Genomic DNA, 22,865 nt, shown 5'->3' on the forward strand with positions numbered 1-22,865 from the left:
GTGTTCAGCGGGCCTCCTGACCTTCCGGGCGACGGCTCATGAGCAAAAAACCGATGAAACGGCTGTGCGGATAACTCACGAGGCGTCGCGCGAACGCAAAATCGATATCCCCGAACATCGACAGTAGCCAAATCAAGATAACTTTTTGTAACTTTTTCAAGGTGGCGGTCGCAGAGCGTTAATCTAGACATAAAAGTAATTAGGATTCAACCACCTGCAAAGTCATACAAGTGAATACATTAACTCCTCGAACCCTAAATGGTTCCTCGACGGGTGTTTCGTTCGTTTTTCCCCGTCATGTAGCTACCAGCTGCACGCTAAACACGCACCTGTCTGCAAACATCACGCCATAAAAAGGTCACGCATTTCACTTCATTAAAACGCAGTAAGTCGTTGGATGGATGGAAAAGTATTCGACGCGATCGCCTTGATTGGCTCATTTCGTCGGCCCATGTTGCGTTCGCTAGTTTTCGAGGGAGGGTCATGTGACGATGGAAAAGCGAATCCTACTTCCTGCGGTTTTGTTTTGGGTTTTTTTAACTGTCATGTGAAAATAACTCTCTAGAAAGGCGGGAGAATCACCGGGCGCCGGCCGCCGACACTCTAAACTCAAACGTACCCGTACAATCCGACCGCAGACGGATTAAACGTCGGAGATTGCCTCGCGCAGATGTCGAACGGTCGGCACCACCGGCCCAGATTCACACCAGCTGTTCCCCCCCCCCCCCTTTCCTCGTAACCGGCTTAGGATTATTAACACATTCTAACGCTCCTCGGATGTGGAGCAGACCCGAGGGAGCGGATTCTTTTCCGCGGGAAGCTAAATCGCAAAAAAAAAAAAAAAAAAAAAAAAACGCGATACAGAATCCACCTGTTCGGACAAGTCGAGTTGACGAACGCGCAATCTGAGCCGGGGGACGGCTTTAGCTCGCTCTTTCACAGCTAGTGGGACTTTAATTAAAGGCTCTAAGCGGATAAAAAGTGATGGACCGCATACCTGGTCGACAGGACGAGAGCTCGGGAGACGAGGGGTATATCGTAACTGGTCACAGGTGTTGCACTAAAGCTGCGAAATTGGAGAGAAGGGGGAAAGTGGAAACTTGTCGGCGCAGGTGGATAATTAACCGAACGGGGACGGGGGGGGTCGGGGATTTCTCGTTTAAGCAATAATGCATTTGTTAATGGCTCCGTGAGTCACAGGATCTCAGCCCAAGAGTCCAGGGTCCTCATGTTGCCTCTGGATTTTTTATCCTCACATTTTCTAGCAAGCGTGTGCGCTAAAGTGCATTAGCTTTAGCGTCAATCACCATGCTAATATGGTGTAATAGATATATATTAGCATGTTTAAGACGAAGTTATCGTCTCTGGCAGTGTAGTTGCCCCTGACAAACTCAAAAAAAAAAAAAAAAGAAGAAATAATTTTGTATTGTCACCTTCTTAGAATTATTGCAAGCCATTTTTTGACAATTTTTTTTATTTTTGTGCCTAAATCAACCGTTATCCGGTTTTCTGAAAAACTTTTTGTATATATGGACGTATGTGTGTGTATGTGTGTTTGTGTATGTATCTGTATTGCCCAAAAATATTCATTCCCCTGGGAAATGAATAATTTCGAGCTTGAGCTCACATACATATATGCATACAGACACTAAATCTGAATGATTTAGTGCTTGATTTTAATTATTTATATTTATCGGCTCGGGGGTTGGTGCAAAACCTACAAAAACAATTACCTTTTTGCTTTATAAAAAAAAAAAAAAAAAAAATCTCATGAAATTATATGCAAAATACAAGAGAATTGTGATGCATAGAAAAAAGAAAATTATCACTGGTTTCAACAGTGTCGTCCGTCTTCCCGTCACTTTCGGCCTCAACCCTCAATCTTTGACTTCAGTTGATGTAAACCTGTTCAATTTATTCATATATATTTCTGTTTTCTACAGGTCAGCCATCACCATATTCCCTCAGAGGACAGACGGTAAACATGATTTTCGAGTGTGGAACATGCAGCTGATCCGCTACGCCGGCTACAAACAACCCGACGGGCAGATTCTGGGAGATCCCGCCAACGTGGAATTCACGGAGGTAAAAGCCGGGAGCCGCAAAGCGGGTATGCTTTTTTTTTTAAATTCACGCCACGCGAGCACTCACGCTTCTTCATCTCCAGATATGCATGCAGCTGGGGTGGAAGGCGCCGAAAGGCCGTTTCGACGTGCTGCCCCTCCTCCTGCAGGCCAACGGGAACGACCCCGAGCTATTCGAGATCCCAGAGGACCTGGTCCTGGAGGTGCCCATCACACACCCCAAGTGAGTTGTTCCTTCGCGACGCGTGCGATACGAAGAGAATCTGCCAAAGCGGAGGCTGCCGGGGGGGGGGGAAGGGGTCCGCCTACTCTTATTTCTCTTTCACAACACTTTTGAACAATAGGGTACTTTTTTTTTTTTTAAACGGAGAGATCCGACTGCCCGACTGTGTCGATTATTCCCGCGAGCCGCGGCTTTATCCGCCAGCCCGCCGAGCCCTTTTGTTGCAACCACGAGGCTCCTCGGAGATTTCCAGGCGTCCTCCTGCGATTCCTTTGTCCTCTTTTTTTTTTTTTTTTTCTCTTGAATTAAAACAAAAAAAAAAAAAAACACGCGTCTTGAAACTCTTAATTACGAAGGGCAGCGCGCGACGGCTCCACGAAACCTTATCTTAGTCGTGGCCGACGTTGCGTCGCCAGGCTCTCGGCGGCGGCGGCGGCGGCGAGCTCGGCAGAGAAAGCGGTCAACGACGGTTTTGGGCTCGGCTCTGCAATTAATACCCTCCCTTCCCCTCTTCCTCCTCCTCCTCCTCTTCCTCGCGGAACAAGCAAAGGGAGTTGTGGGTGTTAATGTTTGTTTTGGCTGCTCTCCTTGCCTGAAGCGCCACTTTTGCCGCCGCCGCGCATGCTAATTCAACACGCGTCCCGATCCAGGTACGAGTGGTTCAAGGACCTGGGGCTGAAGTGGTACAGCCTCCCCGCCGTCGCCAACATGCTGCTGGAGATCGGCGGCCTGGAGTTCACCGCCTGCCCCTTCAGCGGCTGGTACATGGGCACGGAGATCGGCGTGAGAGACTTCTGCGACAGCTCGCGCTACAACATTCTGGAGGTAGCGTGTTGCGCCGGAATGGGAGTCGTACACCGAGTGACCCTTTCAGAATGAAAGGTTTTTTTTTTTTTTTTTTTTGTTAAAGTGTCGCGCGCGTGCACGCACGGATCCTTTTGACGCCTCGTCAGACGAAGCTCGCCGGGGAAAACAATTTTTCACCGAAGTTGCCAAGTTTCCAGCCGACATGACACTCGCGCGCCGTTTCATTAAAGTTAAAACTCCCACGTAGCGATATCTAATATGAAAAAGGCGCAGAGCGGGGGTCTGCGTCGCCATGGCAACGTCTGATTCACAGATTATACCGCGTCTCTTGACATCTTGACTGGATTTTTTTTTTTCCGTCACGCTGGCTGCTACCGAGGCTCGCCGGCCAATTCGGACACAGTGTGACTTATTATTAATCGAGGAGGGGGGGGGGGGCCTTCGGGGATCGCTCTCGGAACGGGGATGCGACTTTTATTACGATTAAAAAAACAACAAAACGCGTCAGGGCAGCAGTTGCGCTCCAGACTTTTAAATGTCACCCTGCTGACTCATGAATCCAAATTGGGGATGGACGAAAGTTTTTTTTTTTTTTTTGCGTGGTTACAATCCCTACTGCGTCATTGCTCTCATATCTTGGTTCTCTTCGACAGGAAGTCGCCACCAAGATGGACTTGGACACGAGGAAGACGTCCTCCCTGTGGAAAGACAAAGCTCTGGTGGAGATCAACATCGCCGTCCTTCACAGCTTCCAGGTTTGTTGATACTCCAAAGACTCCATATTTTGGGGGCGAATGGTTTTTAGGAGGAACCTCGCTAGATGTCCAAGGAGGCTTCTTGGACGGCGACAATGAGAAGTCGGCCGATGAGGACGGCGGCTCAGGGCTGTGTTCATGTTCCCTGTATTTCTTCTCTACAGAGCTCCAAGGTGACCATCGTGGACCATCACTCGGCCACCGAGTCCTTCATGAAGCACATGGAGAACGAGTACCGCGTGCGAGGCGGTTGCCCCGGCGACTGGGTTTGGATCGTGCCCCCCATGTCCGGGAGCATCACGCCGGTTTTCCACCAGGAAATGCTCAACTACCGCCTCACCCCGTCGTTTGAGTACCAGGTGACAGGCGGTCGGCTGCTTCCCGCCGCGTCGGGTTGAGTTTATCCAAACGGAGACGAGCTAACGGCTAATGTTCTCCGTGAAGCGTAACCGGAAAAACGTCTGTTTTGGCAGCAGCGGCCGAAACTGGTTGCTTTCAATTCCAGATAAAAACGGTTTTGGCCTTTGTTTTGTCTTTTTATCTCGTGTTTTTTTTTTTTTTTTCTTTTTTTCCACTTAGCCATAACAGAGCCTTATCACGGCAGCGATTCTCCCATTTCAATGCGTGTCTATTTATTCTTTATGGTTTTGAGCAAGTGATCTCTTTATGAACTTTATCTCATTGTTTGGTGGCTACGCTTGTTTGTCACACCTTGACTTCACTTGGATCTGATAAGATTTATTGGATTTGGAATCCCGACCGAATGCCAACAACCTCATTCTGGGCAGGTGTAACAGTAATCGGCGTAGCCGCACTCGCCGCGTTCTGCCAACGGACGCGGCGTAACTCAGAAAAAACACGATTTGTTGCGGAAATTGGCTTTTCAGGTTGACAGAAATTAAATTCCTTAGCGCTCCTCAGCCCGCGAGGCAGTTTGGAAGACTTTCAACCTTTTAACGATGTAACCCTTCAAGGTCTAATTTTCTTTTTTGTTTTTTTGTTTTTTTTTTTTTGTGCAAAAGTCGGATCCTTGGAATACCCACGTGTGGAAAGGAGTCAACGGGACGCCTACCAAGAAAAGAGCCATCGGATTCAAGAAGCTGGCCAAGTGAGTGGGCGCCGCGGACGCGTATTAGACACGAGCGACACCTGCTTCTGTTCAGCCGCTTGTTTTCTGGAGACTCAGAGGTGAATGGCGCCGTTATCACGGTTGTCAGAAACAATTCTGGGAGCTCTGCGCAGCAATCCGAAGCCAAACAACGTCAGAGGCACGGGGAGGAAATTGGCGTTTTCCGAGATGAAATTTATCCAATCAGGCTCTCGGGGATTCTCGTCAGTGTCTTCCTCGCGTACCCGCGCTCTCACGCCGCGCGTCTCCTGCTATTAATATAATTGCCTCGAGGATATGACGAGCTAAGAAATAGCAATTGTCACCCATCCGCCACCTCGGCGTAATATGGGCCGCCCGCTGAAACCCCTCCCCGGCGCCACCGTCGGCCAATTAGAGGCTCAATCAGGAGTGTTTCTTATCAAGCGAGGACTCGAGAAGCGCAGGAGGGGAGGGAGTGGGCGGAAAGCTGCAGCTGCAAACGGCGGGATCCGTAAAGTTTACCGTGAATGTTTCTTCTCCTTTGCAGAGCCGTCAAATTCTCGGCTAAGCTCATGGGCCAAGCCATGGCCAAAAGGGTGAAAGCCACCATCCTCTTCGCCACCGAGACGGGGAAATCGCACGATTACGCCAAAACCCTGTGCGAAATCTTCAAGCACGCGTTCGATCCGAAGGTAACGCTCGCTACCGCCTCGCGTCACGGGAGTCGTGAGACGGTAGCCGAAACGGCGAAGGGTGGAGGAGGACATTTTTAAAAACGTCCCCTGGCTGAAGTCGAGCAGATGCCGGCTGAGAACGGGCGACAGTCGAGCATGAGAGGAAAGCGTCTTGTCACATTTTGCCTTCCTCTCATGCGGTTGAAGTGCCGCCGGTCAGGGGCAAGATTGAATCAGCGAAGCGTGGAGCCGCCGTGTAGTTTAAGACAAGATCCCTGAGCACGGCTGTCTGTGCAAATGTGTTAAAAAATGATGGGGGGGGTGGGGTTGGGATGACACGCTGTTTTCAATAATGCAAAATGCTTTTACCCTCGGGGTCGTTTCTAATTTTTCCCTTCCTGTTTTGGCTGCGCGATCAATCGTGCGGGAGCCCGGTTCGCACGCGTGAGTCCGCGGATGCGCACGCCGGCGAGCGGGCGTGTGGTCCGATCACCGGAAGCCCGGCTCCCCTCTTAGCGCACTTGGTTGTGTATCCACTGTGTAATCACAGATCGCGGGGGTCAAACAATGAGCGGTATCATTGCGCAGCAGAGCGCCATATCATTGCCTCGTTGGAAGCGACGGCAAAGCGGTCATTACGACCTCCTCGTTCTTTGCCTCGCCGTGAGCCTTAATCAGTGGTTCTTAACCTGGGTTCCATCGAACCCCAGGGGTTCGGTGGATCAGTCTCAGGGGTTCGGCGGAGGTCAAGACACACATTGGTGATGACATCACTGGCCGCAGGTGATCACGCTACATAGCTCGGCCTATCCGTGCCGCAGGGATTTTGGCGCGCTCAGTTGTAGTTACTTGTGACTGTCGTGATGGTACGTCATGTGATTTTTTTCTTAATATTTGAATCCCTTCATACTAATTATGTCGGGCAAAAAAAGAAAGCGGTCGGAAGAATACGTACAATACGGATTCACATGTATGACGGAACGTGATTGGAATCGATGTCCTGACTGCATGATTTGCAAAGACAAGATGAGCAATTCTAGTCCGGCACCGGCAAAACTAAGGGAAGGCTTCCTTCAGCTGCATGGAGATGGGAACTACAAGAACATAGCGCTTGCTGAATTCAAGGTGAAGGGAGCCAGATTCCATGAAAAGGCTACTCTGCCTGTTCTTTGTAGCCATCAACGAAACGATCCTCGATCCGATAAAGAAGGGTTCGGTGAATGCGCATGTAAAACAGGTGGGGTTCAGTACCTCCAACAAGGTTAAGAACCACTGGCCTTAATTCGCGAGGGGAAGTCATCCGTCGGCACGGGTCTAAGGGACATGAGCAAGATGTAGACTACCGAAGGGAATGCTCACCCTTCCCCTGATGTCTCCAGGTCATGTCCATGGATGAGTATGATGTGGTTGACCTGGAGCACGAGACGCTGGTGTTGGTGGTGACCAGCACATTCGGCAACGGCGATCCGCCTGAGAATGGAGAGGTATGACTTTTCTGTACGTCGGCGTCCGAGCGAAGGGAAGGTGCGGGTTTTCTGAAGCCGCTCTTTCATTGTAGAAATTCGGCGCCGCCTTGATGGAGATGCACCACCCGACGTCCAACACAGAAGACAGGAAGTGAGTTTCTTTCTTTCGCCCTGGACGTTTCGGCGGCGGCGGGGGGCGTCTTTTGAACTGCGCCTCTTCTCGGTTCCCAGGAGTTACAAGGTTCGCTTCAACAGCGTCTCTTCCTACTCCGACACCCGCAAGTCCTCCAGCGACGAGCCTGAAGCAAAGGTCAACTTCGAGAGCACCGGACCGCTCGCCAATGTCAGGTACGGGCAAACAAATCAACGCTTCGGGGTATCGTGTGTTTGGTGGAGCACGACCCGAAAATTAATTTGGGAATTGTCGGTTTGAAATACGAGTGAGCGAAATATGACATCCGAAACGAGGTCTGGAAGTGTATCTTTGCTTTAGAAAAGCGAGATTGTAATTCAATACCGCCACGGTCCACTAGATGACAATCGCGTGGGTGAGCTCAAATGAAAACCCGGTCATTCGCAAGTCCAATTTCTTGACACGTACGACCTCATCGCATTATCCTTGGACGACGTCGCGGCTTATCCGGGCCTAAGACCATAGATAGCGTTTCATAGAACTTGAACCGCAAGAGGACGTCACTGGGATCACTTTAAATGAAGACCGTTCTTAGAGGCGCTTAGACACAATAAAGCAGAAGTAGAGCGAACCGAGGGCTGCACCACCTACTCTACTGCTAGCTTCCTTAGCGCAAATATCTGCAATGCTGCTCTTGCAGGAATTGGTTTCAGGCACTTGAAGGCTTTTCGTTTCGTCCGAAATGTGATCAATTAGAGACTTGGAGTCTTCAACTGTCTGAACCCAAGTCTAGTGGCGCCACATTCTTGAATAACCGCTCAGCAGAATCTTCTTGGCCCGAGACCGAAGCGGACGATGGCATTCACGCTGTGGAGCCACCGCGAGCTACTGGTCGATATGTCCTTCTATTCCAAAACTCCCTTTCACGCTTCATGGAATTGCTTGTTTTCACACCTTTGGTAGTCCTTCACTGAAGATTTCTTCAACATCCAAGTTTTTTCTTCAATCGAGAACCGGATTTTTGAAAAGATACAAAAGCAAGCAATCCCACTTGTACATTCAGGCTTTCTCTTTCGGATCACTTGCCAGGTAGGTTGATTCATGTGTCCCGGACACGTTGCCACCGATTTCTGTGGATTTCCACAGCTGCGGTTCTCTCAGCAGTCTCTTCAAGCCACCTGGCCTTACGTTCTGACCAGGGCTCCGTGAGGTTCGCATCGTTTTTCGACGAGACCTCGTTCGTCTTAGCTACCGATCGCTCTCATTGAACTCTGGCTTGAAGTTTGCGCTGGTTGTCGTGCTGCAGAATGGGACCGAGAGCACCTCCTAGATCCCGGGTGCCGAGGAACTTTCCTGATTTGACCAAATGTCCGATAACCATTTGCAGAAAGGCAACCCCAAACCTAATCTAATCATGATTGTATTTCTCCTCTCAAGCACTCGCCGTTTTCACTCCTCGTTTTATTTGTTTCCCGATCGCTGGCTTTGTTTTTCTGCTAACACTTCCATCCCCCACCTCTGACCAGGTAAAGGGCAGATGTTTGGATTCGCGTGGATCCCGCTGGTTCCTGTCAGTTTTGAGTCGATGGCTCTTGTCTGTCTTTTTTTTTTTAATCTCAATTTAAGTGCTGAAAGTGCAGATACATGACAACGCCAACGTTTTCTGTGTCTGTGCTTTGTTCCTTGCCACCTTACAACCCTGGGTCTCTTGCATTGTCCTTCTATTGGAAGACCAGGGTTGTATGGTTTGCTGCTACTTAACCAATTTTTGATTTTAGAGTTTCTTCTCTCTACTACTGACCAAAATCTGCCTGCTGGGAAACACCAACCTGTCAACCAATCGATCTCAGGTCACTTCCTGTCAGTCTTTCCCATGAGTCGCCCAAATAAGTCACCAAGTAAGACCGGCCGTGTTTTTGACCACTTTTGCACCGCTAAGCGGTGGAACGCTACACGAAGGCTCCACCCCTGTCCGACAAAATCTCAAATAGTACAAGTGAGCATCTGCTGCTGCTGCTTTTTATGATTTGTGTCAAACTGATTCATTATTTCACCTGGAGCGTGAACCTGCAGGTTCCCGGCTTCTGATTGAACTTTAATTAGGCTACCGCTGTCACCGATCAGTCTGCCGGCGGCAGATCAAGTAGGGGTGCGTTCCACGACACGAGCCTTTTCAGGCATCAATACAATTAATTGCTGCGGCAAATCTGGCACGAATTCCATGAGTGTTTTTCCATCTGAGAAGCTCCTCGGTAAAGTTATTGACATAATTGGCTCCCTAGTAAAGTTCCTTCTTAGTCGATGCGGTTTTTCCCTGACGCTTTCTCGAGGCAATAGCTTTACGTCGCGCACTGAAAATACTGCAATGTACAGAAGGGGGAGGTGCAAGGTACCAGGTCTACGTGGACAAAGGCCCTCGGCCTACACCTTGACTAGAATTGTCAGTGTTCCGATATTTATGAAATGCACTTGAAGCAAGTTGGGTCGGGGTAGTTCCTGTTCGGAAACAGTCTACTTAAATCTTAAATAAAAGTAATCTTAAAAGTTATCTTAAAAGTAAATCCGCCTTTTATTTCGGTACCACCCGCTTCTGGTCCACTGGCCGCTGCTTTCCGATCCAGAATACTTTCCATCATTTTTTTTTGTACACTTGCAATAAACTGCTGTTTTAAAACTGGCCTCCTGTTCCTTTCTTTGCACCACACCCAAATCCAAATAGGCACATTCAGAGGCACTTTTTAAAACCTCAAGTCGTCCTAATACTCGTAACCCCCCCCCCCATTATCGCGAATATTTGGGTAGATCAAATACCTCCCAATTTATGTTTCAAAAAAAATGTTTTTCAAGTCGTGCAGGGATTCCAGCTCAGGTTTATGGTACGGTAGCCATCGCTAAATAGGAATCGACATCATCGTTGAAAGTACTGCTCAAACTCCAGATGTCCGTTGTACTTTGTCATGTGCTCAACTGTTTGAACCAGCCTTTTTTTTTTAAATGTATTTATTTTGAATTTTTCAACATCATGCATCTTTGATCACCTACTTGTACAACTCCTTTTGGATGACAGATCTTACAGCAGTGGCCAGATTGCTGATTTCTTGACACGGAGACTGCAGGATTATTGCGCAGACTTGACCCAGATGAGGGTCGAGAGTATCAAAGGACACCGTTGGAAGTATGGCTTTTCTGTTTCGTGTCTTAAAATCTGTCTCAGGACTAACGGGACAAGTATTTGTCTGCAACTCACCTCCTTTCTATCTGGAGTTCTTTCATCACATTGGCTAGGGACTGTTTCTTGAGCGACTCTACCTTCTCGGCACGCTTCTGACTGTATCCCCGCTTTTCTCCGTTCTAGGTTCTCGGTGTTTGGCCTGGGCTCCAGGGCCTACCCACACTTCTGCGCCTTCGCCCATGCGGTGGACACGCTGTTCGAGGACCTCGGGGGGGAACGCATCCTACGCATGGGGGAGGGAGACGAGCTTTGCGGCCAGGAGGAGTCTTTCCGGACCTGGGCCAAGAAGGTTTTTAAGGTTGGTTCTGGGAGGACTTGAGGGTTCTCCGAAAGGAAAGGACCTTAAACCACTTTTCGCCGAGACGTGTCTGGGGATGTTCTCAGTCATCCAGGTCATGGTGAATTCTTGTCGGACTCTTCTCGTCGTGGCAACTGGACTTGAATTTCTTCGCTTGAAGACGTTTCACCCCTCATCCGAGAAGCCCCTTCAGAGTTTCCCGATACAGCTGCAAGGGTTATGGTGACTTGTCATGTCAACGGTAGTGTTGATCTGAAGAAACAAGGTCTAAGGGAGTTGTTATGCTAATGCTATTAACATAACAATGCCATTTACATGACAAGCATCATAACCTTGAACCATCCAAAACCCTGACAGTTAAATTTGGTAATTCCCAACAGGTCAGTAGGAGTAAAGAATCCTCTCTGAGGGGTGAAACGTCTTCAAGTGAAGAACTGCGAGAACATTTCGACAAGAATTTTCTATGAGACCTTAACATGAGCGGAATAAGCTACCTTTTGGCAAATGTGCTGCGCCTCTCCAGTGCTGTATTTATGATACTCAAACTTGATTGTTTCCATTACATCATAGTAATTTATACTTCCGCCCCTGCCGAAGGTGCTTATCTACCGTTTTCCTTTGACAGCTTGCAATTTTCCATGCCCCGCCGAGAACGATCTCAAAAATGGGGGGATGCGGAGTGAGCGGGCTATTGAATTCAGTCAAATAACATTGAACCGCCTGACCACTTCATCAGCTTGGTAAAATAGCGAACACCCACGGGAGTCAAAACATTAATCCCACAACCAAAAGTCAGAGATGATACTTTTACACTGGACAGAAATTCTTTGTCAAGTGCATTCTGTTAAACGCTTTGGGCTTTGAATGGGGGTGTTTGGCTTTTTGAGTATTTTCAGTGTTCAGATGCGGATGTTAAAGGTTCTGAGAGCCTCATCCACCATGGGGCATAGCGGTAGTTGATGTGGAGGTGGCGGGGGCATTCGCGGTTACACAGCAAAGGAGTCCTCCTGGTATCTGGCTTCTTGTTGATGCATAACGGTCCACTGCTGCTGCTGCCGCTGTTGCTACCGCTGGAGGTGCGGAGAGGAGTTTAAAATGAAGGTTCTGTTCTTCCTCCCTTCGGCTGCCGATGCACCACATCAAGGCTGCTTGCGACGTGTTCTGCGTGGGCGATGATGTCAACATCGAGAAGGCGAACAACTCCCTGATCAGCAACGACCGCAGCTGGAAGAAAAGCAAGTTCCGCTTGACCTACACGGCCGAGGCCCCCGCCCTCACAGAAGGTAAACCGCGACGTCGTCCGGCCGGAACGGTAGTGATTGTTCAATACGGACGGGCGAATGGTGACGTCCGGCCCGAAAAGACAGAACGGGAGTATTGGCTTTCGGATCACCTCTTTTTGTCTGAAGTAGACAAATGGCTTTTACCGGATTCATCGATCGCCCTGATGAATTTGTAACAGCTAGCCGTAGCTTCGCTCCCAAGACTGCATGATAGTGACCTCCAAAATAGTCAAAGTTCCTCCGTGACCAGGAACTACTAATGCAGCTCAAGAACTTGATTTTGGTTAAATGTTAGTTGTAAACACAGAAAGTGGAAGAATATGCACGTTAATTTTTTTGGAGATCAGAAGTAACTTTAAATGCTACATCCAAAGTCGAAGCTACTATGTAGCATTTCCGCTTAAACTTAACATGTGTAGGTTCAGATTTATGATAAGCTACATTGAGTCATACGTGGAGGCAGAAAATTATTCACTTGTAACTTCTATTTTATTTCTCCAACAGCCTTGTACAACATCCACAAGAAAAAAGTTTTTGGAGCCAAAATGCTTGAATCTCAAAACCTGCAAAGTTCCAAATCCAAGTGAGTAGCATGTGAAATGGTGTAAGAGCAAAAATCCAAAAAACAAACAGACAAAAAAAAAAGCTTTCAAACTATTTATGTGTGACTCCAACTCTGGCTTCGCTACATAGTCGCTCCACCATATTTGTGCGACTCCACGCAAACAATCATGACAGCCTGCGCTACAAGCCCGGCGACCATCTGGGCATCTTCCCTGGCAACCACGAGGACCTGGTGACCGCCCTTATCGACAGACTGGAAGACGCTCCGCCCGTCAATCAAATCGTCAAAGTGGAGTTCCTGGAAGAGAGGAACACAGCACTCGGTGAGTGACGCCGTCACCGCGGTACTTGTGGTCCGACCGGGCGACCGGTGCTGTTTGGAGCCGCGGCCTCACCGTTCTTCTTCACCGCAGGTGTCATCAGTAACTGGACAAACGAGACCCGTATCCCTCCCTGCACCATCTACCAAGCCTTCCAGTACTTCCTGGACATCACCACGCCGCCCAGTCCCGTGCTCCTGCAGCAGTTTGCCGCCCTGGCAACCAACGAGAAACACAAAAAGAAGCTGGAGCTCCTCAGTAAGGTACGTCGAGAGTATCTCCGCTGCTTCCACTGGTTGGGAGTGGATGCACGAAGGGTCAAACTCAATGGTGGGCCATCAGGGCCTGCAAGGCCTTCTCTGCTGGCCTAGAAAAATTCTGAATCACAGATTTATTTGAATTATTCCAAATGGTTCCAATTAATTCCAAATGGTCTATCCGCTTCCTTTTCACAGCTTTTTCCCTGGCTGTGCTGCTTCCAGACATGTGTATTCATATTGAAGCATTTAACCAATCACATTTCAGCCATTATTTGTTGCCAGGCAGGGTCAAAGTCAAAGGAATCCGCCTAGAGGCCTGCAGGATCAGATTCACAGGCGCGCTGGCAAAAAGCAAGTGACAATGAAACTGTTGCGTCAACCAATCAGATTTTGAGGTGCAACACCAGGGCCTTCCAGAAGGGCGTCAGCGTGTCACATGTTCTTTGATTGGAGAGTCCAGCCAGAGCTCGCAGGCTGCTTCTGTAGCGAGCTGCAAGAACACAAATAGAGTTGTGTTGATATAATAACAAATTTATCAACAATAATGGCCGAAGGAAGAGAAGAAATTGATGTGGTTGCAGATTTATTGTCGAATTAAACTTATGCCACTTAAACAGGGCAGGCTAGACTCCCAGCATTAGCTTTCGATAGAAAAGGACTCCTTGATGGAGCTGAAGCGGCAGAGCAATTGAACTCTTTTTAAGGAAAGAAAGGAGGATGGATTTTGCGTACAAATAATATGAATATTTAGATTTGGATTTTTGGAATTTACCTTAATAATATTGCCTTTTTATGAGGGTATTACTGTTGCTTGTTTATGGGTGTCGCAGTTGTAGCTGCAGTAGAAGGAGACTTCATGTTTGTCTCTTCAGCAACAGCATTTATTGTGGCTGCACAAGTTATCTCTGTGATGTAACGGCTCTTTATACTGCATTTCTGCAGATTAAGACGTGTTTTATCGACATAAAACAGTTATGTTGGGGTGGATTGATAAACGGAGCGCTACTGAAGGCCTAGGTGTGAAATGCACGGCCCGCCGGTGGTCCAACCCGTACGTGCAGCTCCCGTTTTGCCGCCACAAATGCGCGAACATTTTTTCATTTGAGCACTAATCACAGCAAAGATTTACAATAAAAGACGTCACGCCCTCGAAAAAAATCTCCGAAACCCCAATTTAAGCCCTTTGCACCGCCAGAAATACATACAGTAGGAGTAATCTGGCTGCAATTTAAAGCCAGTGATCACTCCTAACCCCGAGCCCCCGTCCCTCCCCGCTGAGCCTCCCACATGCGATCTTCCTTTTATTTCTTTTTGGCAATATGTGGAAAAGGCTGGCTGAGGCCGAGCGGTGACTCACGTTTTCACGCATTTGAGTCATTGTCTCCCGAGTCGGGGGGTTAAGATGAAAAACCTCCCTGAATTGAGAAGGGACCGGACTGCGGAATCAGCACCGTGTCCATTTTTAGTTCCGTATCCCCTTAAAATCTGACGCTAAAGCCCGTCGTCTTGCCCGACTTTTCCGAAAAATCCTTTCACGCTTGTCACGACGATTCGACCGGGGGCCCGTACAGTAAAGAGACAAGTCACGCTGCGGGAGGAATCTTGAATATCAGTTTCGTGTGCCAACTGTATCATCCTTCAGACTGCCTGCCAAACTATTCTTGTTCAATTACACAGAAGGCGTTGATGTTCCCTGGCGGCTAATGAGTGACGCACTGACCACAGAATCCGGCTCGGTGTCTCCGCTCTCAGCCTCAAGGCTGGACACCGATACGCTCATTCAAAATATTATTTTTAATGAAATGGGGGGCTAATTTAATCGCGGCAAGACTTCAGTGGTGAAACTCTCCCTGTAAAGCGGTAGCCAGAAATGTGAATTTATCTTAACGTATCTTTTTATTGTCTCTTGTTTATGTTTATACTCAGATTTATTGATATTGTCATTGTTGCAATTTTCCCTGTCTTATCTTATCTTATTCAAGGATTTTTTTTTTGTTATTGCGCATAATGCAACGAAATTTTAGAGATGGCAGCTCTCAGGTTCGATCGAATCAAAATAGACAAAAAACATAAAAAGCAGGACACAGCACAACAATACAAAGATAGCAGCATCTTATCTTGTGTCTTATCTTATCTTATCCTATTCAAGGATTTTTTTTTTGTTAATGCACAAAATGCACCGGAATTTTAAAGATGGCAGCTCTCAGGTTCGATGGAATCAAAATAGACAAAAAACTTAAAAAGGAGGACACAGTACAACAATACAAAGATAGCGGCATCTTATCTTATATCCTATCTTATCTTATCTTATCCTATCTTATCTTATCTTAAAGGCAAATAAACCTTTCCCCTCAATGTCTCATGGAGTTCTCAAAAAATTTTTGAGGAAATCAGCGTGGCCAATCGAACAACATCGCCAGTTATCGATGGAGATCCCTCACATTTTACTTCACTAAGATAAGATAAGATAGGATAAGATATACTTTATTGATCCTCATAGGGCAATTATTTTGGCTGGCGGGCCACATTTCTTATTTCATTTTTATGCACGGGCTAACTAGGTGAACAAAATGAGAATTGCAATTTAAATATTTCAATTTTTTGGCATTTTGTTTCAATTTTAAAATCACTAATGATCATATAAATGTGCCGACCGACATTATTTTGTACGTGATCATCCATACAAAATTAAAGAAAAGGAAAAAGTACGTTTCTAAATTCAATATTGATTGAATACTTGTTAAAATATTCAAAAAAAATAGTTTGGCGGGCAGGATTAAAAAACAAATGGACCGGATGTGGCCCGCAGGCCATAAAATGCCCATTGTTTTGTCACAGCAGCGTAACAGTTACTGTATTAATAAATATGAACATAAATATAAATTGAGAGACAATTAAAAGATAGTAAGAGACATCCACAAATAAATAGACCGCAGAGAGAACAACAACAACAAGGATAAGAATGGAAAAAAAAAAGACTGCAAAGGTGAGAATAGACAACCAAAATGACAACAAGAACATAAAATAAGAACATAAAAAGGGACAATAACAATGACAAAAATAATGCAAATGGATTTAAACCAACAAGGATAAAATTAGACAACGGAGTTAGAGCATGACATGCGTCTTTTAATTTGCACTCTGTTAATAGTATTTTGTTAATTCAATGGGCTTGTCAGAAACGTCTTCTCCATTCCTCTGTATGTCCAGTACATGTGGGGAAATTGGCAATAAATTTGACAGACTTTGAAAGGATCTACTCGCTCGGGCCCCAAAACAAAAACCCGCTGATATTTTCGTCCGTCCCTTCGCAGGGCTTGCAGGAGTACGAGGAGTGGAAGTGGTTCAACAACCCCACCCTGGTTGAGGTGCTGGAGGAGTTCCCTTCCATCCAGATGCCGTCAACTCTGCTTCTCACCCAGCTGCCGCTGCTGCAGCCTCGCTACTACTCCATCAGCTCCTCCCCGGAGCTGCATCCAGGAGAGATCCACCTCACCGTGGCCGTGGTTTCGTACCGTCCGAGAGGTAAGAACCTCGCCGTGGGACTGTTTACGGCGGGAGAAATGTTCTAGCTGAGCAGAGAAAAAAAAAAAAAAGCTCCCGTCTCTCAGAGGACTGGAAAACAGCGTGGGTGTCGCCACAGGTCTCTAATGGAGGAGTGAAGAAAAGCCTTTCTATTCTTCTTCATACACTTGAGGGTCTTTAATTGTTGCTTTTTTTATCTACATCATTGGACATCTCAGAAAATGCAGTAAACTTTGCCTTTTTTCAACAATCCCCAGGATATTGTTGATAATGAGCCTCTCAAGGTTGTCATAACAACTGGAGTCAAATTACTTGGCAGCTTCTAAAAGCCTCAAATGGCTAAAAGAAAATAAAGCGGACGTTTTCTTCGATCAGCACCTGGACGATAACTGAGATATGGTACCCTGAGTTTGTGGATTATGTTTAGAAACGTATCAGAGTACCGTAGTAACCCATGGGGATGACACCTCGGGTATATGGAGGCATTCAGTTGGAGTACTACGTCCGCTACTACGAGATTCTAGTATCACTGCCTGAAACGTCGGCCTTTTTTACCGACATTAGCGTTAGCCTTGCAGAAAGATTTATAATTTTGCACCGAAAGACAGCGGAGGGCAGAAAAGGAAAGCTAAAAGTGTTCTCTGGGAAATTGCCCTTCTCAGATGGTGCAGGACCAATCCACCACGGAGTGTGTTCATCTTGGCTCAACAGGATCGAGAAAGGGGAGATGGTGCCCTGTTTCGTCCGCAGGTAAATTTAAAATCGATCCTCATTTAAAGGAATCTTGCAAAAAAAAGTTTGGGGATTCTAACTTCTTTTTGTAATTGTTAGCGCACCGTCATTCCAACTTCCAAAAGACCACCAAGCACCTTGTATCCTGGTGGGTCCGGGAACAGGCATCGCCCCGTTCCGAAGCTTCTGGCAGCAAAGACTGTACGACCTCGAACACAAAGGTCAGTAACCACCGGGGTTCGCCGCCCCCGGTCTCCTGGCGAGGATCGTTTATCAAATACTCATCCCGGTACTTGGACCGGCCAATGGTATCCATAGTTTGGCGGCAGACCTGACCCTTACCCGTATGAGTTTCTCTCATGAAACTATCAAGGTAGCCTTGAGGTTTTGCCGTTGGTTTAAAGTCCGAACCATCTCTCGTCATCAGGGATCGAGTCCCGGCCCATGATCCTGGTGTTCGGCTGTCGGCAGTCCGAGATGGACCACATCTACAAGGAAGAGACCATCCAGGCCAAAAACAAAGAAATCTTCAAGGAGCTGTACACGGCCTATTCCAGAGAACCTGGCAAACCAAAGGTACGTAGCCAGGAATCTTTAGAAGATCCAATTACTTTTTCTCTAAATCCTTGTCCAAGTCCGGTTGCCACGAAAAGATTTTGAAACGGATTAACCATGACCTGAATGGCTGAGAACCTCTACGGACAGACACTCAAATCTTTTATTCCCAATCCCGGGGCAGAAGCGCAACTTCGTCATCTCGCTTTATCCCCCCCGTCTGACAAAAGTTTCCGTTTCTCCATTTGTTGCGCGGTCCACTCATCGTTCCTCTTCTTCCTTTCGTCAGAAATACGTGCAGGATGTACTGCGGGAACAGCTGTCAGAGCGAGTGTACCAGTGCCTGAGGGAGGAAGGGGGACACATCTACGTGTGCGGTGATGTGACGATGGCCGGCGACGTCCTCAAGACCGTCCAGCAGATCATCAAGCAGCAGGGCAACATGAGCCTGGAGGACGCTGGCTTCTTCATCAGCAAGCTTCGGGTGAGAAGGGAGAGCAGACATGTCATGGTTTTGGGAGAGGGGGGTCACTCGTCTGGGGATACCACGGCGCCCTCGGGAAGTACAGTCAACCCCTTTTTTTGGAAACAAGTGAGGCCATCCAGAGGTCTCTGTCTGCAGCTGTTTTCTCGAAAACCCCTTGAGGCCGAGATTAAACATTGACCCGTGCCTTAGTTTGTCTGTAAACTCATGGATGACAAAAAATGGGAATGACACCCTTAACAAGGCTAATTATCAACCATGCTAATGACGACGGTACACGCGGAGGATTTTCCCGACACGCCTCTAATTCGCCGCTCGCAGAATCTTGACAAAGTGCAATCCCCTTGGGAGTTTTCCGAACTCTGAAAATGATTGGGCAAGATCGAATATCCTTCGTCACTGCGGCGTCTCATAAATTGGAAAAAAAAACTGTGGATTCAGTTGGTTCACATGCATCACAGATGAATGTTGAGAGAGAAGTTCGGAGACGGTAAGAGGGAGCTACTTTGGGCCTTTGTCGGTCCTCGAATAAGCATACGACCGGGTGCTGAGAAAGGAACATTGGTACTCTTCGGAGTGGCATAGAAGTACGGTAGAGAGGTGCAGGACATGTATGACTGCTTTAAGACGGAGACGATGTGGTGCCACCGGGGTGACTGAGGAGTTCAAAGTAGAGGTGGGACTACATCAGGATCAACAACCTTCTTGTTTGAGGTGGTGAAGGACAGGTTGATGTTGGACCAGGATGGATTGATGTTTGCAGATGACACTGTTATATGTGGAGAGATCAGGGAGAAGGTGGAGGGAATCCAGTGAGCTGGAGGTATGTCCTGGAAAGGAGAGGACAGGAGGGACACAACAAGACAAGAACCCAAGTGGAACGGTGGAGGTGTAGATGTAGGAACAAGGGATACCTCCAACCCTCTCCTCACACGTCTTCTGTCCTTTTCTTGCAGGATGAGAACCGCTACCACGAGGACATCTTCGGCGTCACGCTGCGCACCTACGAGGTTACCAACCGACTCCGGTCGGAGTCCATCGCCTACATCGAGGAGAGCAAAAAAGACCCGGACGAGTAAGTGTCTCGGGAATGCGGAAAGTCCAGCGTTTGCCTTTTTTTTTTTTTTTTTTTTTTTTTTTTTCTTAATTTAAGAAATGTCATTCGGATCTCCATGGTGACACCCGATGGCTGCTATTTGTTATACAGCACCTTTCATTATTTAACAGAAAAAAAAGACACTCGTGATGAATCTTTTAAATTCCACTTTCTTTCTTTCATTTTTTTGTAATCAGCTTTCTTTTTTGTTCCTCACGATGATGTATAGTTTAAATTTCTCTTTTTATTTATTTCATTTTTTTGCCCTTCTATTCCTTTCATGTGCATGATAATGATAATGTCAGGGCATGAGTTCACTGTGTTTTGATTTTTGCATGATGAATGATACTGTAAAGTGCCGAACGTGCACGGAAAAAGAGTTGAATAAAACACCGGCAGGAGGTTACTCCGCTAACGTCAAAGCGGCTGTTTTAGTGTGTGTTTTGAAGCCGCCCCTTTTCTTTCTCCGGCCAGGCGCCTCTCTTTCTCGTAGCCTGGAGGTCTTTCTTAAAAAAACGGATACCGGTTTGCTGCATTCTGCAAAATCCCAATCGGTTTAAAAGCGTCAAGGAGATTTTTCCCCTTTTTTTTTTTTTTTGAAAACAAACCGCTCAGAATCAGGAAGTGCTGACTCGGCACAGCCAAGCATGTTATCGCGGACCGCAGGGGCCTCGTCGCAGCCCGGCCAAACGTGGCGTTTCCTCACTGATCTGAGTATAAATTCAAATTAATTGATAAGATTAATAGGCAAGCACTGGCTGCAGAGATACGCTCATTAATACAGATTTCTACCATTATTAGAATACACTGAGTTTAGCTGTGCACTGCTGACGTGCTGGAGAAGGATTGGGGTCACCCCAAAAGTTTTCCCTTTTGGACCCCGTGCTGATGCCACGGTTGACGCGCCGTTCCTGCAGGAGTCGTGAACTTTGACCCCTCGCAAGACAAATTATCGTGGGTTGTTAGTTAGCGATTGCTGGATCGGTCAAGGAAGCATTTTGATCGTCGCCAAAGCGGTCCGGACCTCCTGCGATACTTTTAAGGTTCATTCATGTCCATCCTCTGTGTTGATATCCTGCTTCTCCGTCCGCATGCCTTCATGTATTTAATCGGCGTACAAACCGCCGCCATCCACCGCGCTGCTTCTTTTTGTGTGCCTTCCTTGTGCGTTATCTCCAGCATCTCCGCCGTCGCCGCGGAGTCGTCGTCCGAAACCGGAAGTGAACTCTGCAGTGCCCTCTAGTGGACGTATTGCTTAAAAAACGCGGCGACGTTAAGCAAGCGTAGGAATTATGAGGGCAGGGATGTTTGATGGTGCTTAACAGACATACCTGTTTGCAGACACACGTTTACGTACATGATGTGAGCTGGGAAATTTTTTTGGCCACATTTCTTATTTAATTTATGATGCGCGGGCAAACTAGGTATCATGTAAATTGAACAAAATGAAAATAAAAATATTAAAATGTTTTTAAAATCATGAATGATCATATACATCTATACAAAATGAAACAAAAGGAAAAAAATAAGCAGTTTCTTAATTCAATATTGATTGAAAATACATCAAATATTGAAAGAAAATAGTTGAAAAAAAAATCAAATATTGAAAGAAAATAAAAATAAATAAATAAATAAATGAATAAATAAATAAATGAATAAATAAATAAAAATCAAAACGATGCGTAAAATGCCAAGACCTGCTTTGGAGGCAAGTTTAGAAATTCTGGCAGTGATTTTGGATTTGTCATTTAAGTTCTTCTTGGATCGCGGGCCCGAACCTGCTGTCGGCCGATCTTAGCCATGCTACCTTGACCCATCAGCGTTTTTGCCGATCCAGACGTTTTGAAGAGACAGTTTATAAAAAGCGTCTCACTTCCCGTCTCTCTTTGTATTCAACTGTGTAACATTTCCGGACCAAATCCGGATATTTGAGTCGTCGGCCCGTAACAAACCGGGCTGAGATTATTCATCTGCAAATGACTTTCCTTCGCTTCGTGTTGATTTTCCCTTTGCTGTTTGACGCCGCGCGCGCAGTCGCGCATTCATCCCGCCTCGGAGAACAACAAATCTCACATCACGCGGGCGTCTCGTCGACGACCCCCGCCGGACCGCGTGGGACGTCTGACACCCGCGAAAAACAAGCCCGATCCCCGGGAAACCGACTCTTATCTGCAACCCGTAGTTGCCGAGGAAGACAATGCGTTATCGGGCGTAGTTTCGGATGAAAACAGAATGGGTTGCCATAGCAACTCCTTCAGAAGGGCCTTTAAACTAACAGGATTAGACCGAAAGCGAGTGGCACCGCTCCATTTTCTGTGTTGTTTTTTTTTTTTTTTTCTCGCTCCCTCTTGTTATTTGTGCAAATTCAAGATTAGATACTTCATATACTCCTTGCTATGAGAGCAAAACAAGGGCTCTACATAGCCACTATGGCTCATTAAGCACAAACATAATGCATCACGGACGACGGTTCCCGCGTGGATTGTCACTCGAATTTCACATTTGGCCATCAAAACCCCGGCTCCCCGGATGAGTAATGACTGTAACATCTCTTTCCATGTCTCTCGATCTGTCTTTCTGTCTCTCCCTCTGTCCTCTCCCTAAGGGTTTTCTGCTCGTAGGTCTATGAATCTGGGCTTTCCGGAGACGACAACCAGTCTGACGGAGACGGCATCGCCGGTTCGAAAAAATACTGTGCCAATTTTTTTTTTGTTTTTTTTTTGTTTTGTACTCTAAAAATATTTTCCTTTTTTTTTTTTTTTTTTTTTATACCACGTATATGTTTATGTTGGGCTCTGCAATTTGTCTGTAGCAAGTTGGAAATGTTCTGTTATCTTGAGAAAACAAAAAACAAACAAAAAAAAAAAAAGAAAAAAAAGATCTGTTGCTTGTTGATGATACTTCCAAAAATGATCATTTTGATTCATAATGTGTGCACCTAGTGTAATGACCTGCCTCATTGTGAATGCATGACCGAGACAAGAATATACTCGAGAAATATAACGTACTCTGTGTAATTGTTACAGTTTAAAAAAAAAAAAAAAAAAAAGGCTTTTATTGAGGTTTTATATTTGCAAAGAAACACATGGCGTAGATAACTATCACACAGACGCGTGAGATAAGCTGATTGTAGTTCTCGCGGGAGGGAATCGGCTGAGTCGAATGGGTTTTATCTAGGGTTAAAGGCAAAAGATTTTCTTTTTAAAAAAAGATCCGGGGGGCGGGGGCGAGGCAAACCGCCGTTTTTGTCGCAGCCTCGACGCTATCCGGCTCCTCAAACCCAT

The 22,865-nt window shown here is 46.8% G+C and overlaps 1 protein-coding gene across 5 annotated transcripts in view; it reads left to right on the plus strand.

The window, feature by feature from the left end:
• The window catches only part of nos1 (nitric oxide synthase 1 (neuronal)), a 33,488-nt gene extending 10,858 nt beyond the window's left edge, over window positions 1-22,630 (plus strand). For 2 of the 5 annotated variants that reach the window (XM_086169783.1, XM_086169787.1), the window contains 23 exons: window positions 1,944-2,085; window positions 2,168-2,307; window positions 2,958-3,132; window positions 3,768-3,869; window positions 4,034-4,228; window positions 4,892-4,977; window positions 5,507-5,651; window positions 7,013-7,117; window positions 7,192-7,250; window positions 7,331-7,447; window positions 10,300-10,407; window positions 10,588-10,762; window positions 11,907-12,045; window positions 12,550-12,628; window positions 12,739-12,932; window positions 13,023-13,192; window positions 16,504-16,714; window positions 17,377-17,464; window positions 17,546-17,667; window positions 17,874-18,022; window positions 18,291-18,485; window positions 19,442-19,560; window positions 22,187-22,630. In XM_086169783.1, the coding sequence (XP_086025909.1) occupies window positions 1,944-2,085; window positions 2,168-2,307; window positions 2,958-3,132; window positions 3,768-3,869; window positions 4,034-4,228; window positions 4,892-4,977; window positions 5,507-5,651; window positions 7,013-7,117; window positions 7,192-7,250; window positions 7,331-7,447; window positions 10,300-10,407; window positions 10,588-10,762; window positions 11,907-12,045; window positions 12,550-12,628; window positions 12,739-12,932; window positions 13,023-13,192; window positions 16,504-16,714; window positions 17,377-17,464; window positions 17,546-17,667; window positions 17,874-18,022; window positions 18,291-18,485; window positions 19,442-19,560; window positions 22,187-22,202 (3,031 nt within the window). In that variant the 3' untranslated portion in view covers window positions 22,203-22,630. Of the gene's footprint in view, window positions 1-1,943; window positions 2,086-2,167; window positions 2,308-2,957; window positions 3,133-3,767; window positions 3,870-4,033; window positions 4,229-4,891; window positions 4,978-5,506; window positions 5,652-7,012; window positions 7,118-7,191; window positions 7,251-7,330; window positions 7,448-10,299; window positions 10,408-10,587; window positions 10,763-11,906; window positions 12,046-12,549; window positions 12,629-12,738; window positions 12,933-13,022; window positions 13,193-16,503; window positions 16,715-17,376; window positions 17,465-17,545; window positions 17,668-17,873; window positions 18,023-18,290; window positions 18,486-19,441; window positions 20,004-22,186 lie in introns of those variants that run through there. The other 3 variants (XM_086169786.1, XM_086169784.1, XM_086169788.1) reach the window with 3 other exon arrangements.
• The last annotated feature ends 235 nt before the right edge of the window (window positions 22,631-22,865 follow it).

The sequence above is a fragment of the Fistularia commersonii genome, chromosome 22 (assembly GCF_037954325.1).
Source record: "Fistularia commersonii isolate RoL2024-O1a breed Wild chromosome 22, RoL_Fcom_v1.0, whole genome shotgun sequence".
NCBI classification, from domain to species: Eukaryota; Metazoa; Chordata; class Actinopteri; order Syngnathiformes; family Fistulariidae; genus Fistularia; species Fistularia commersonii.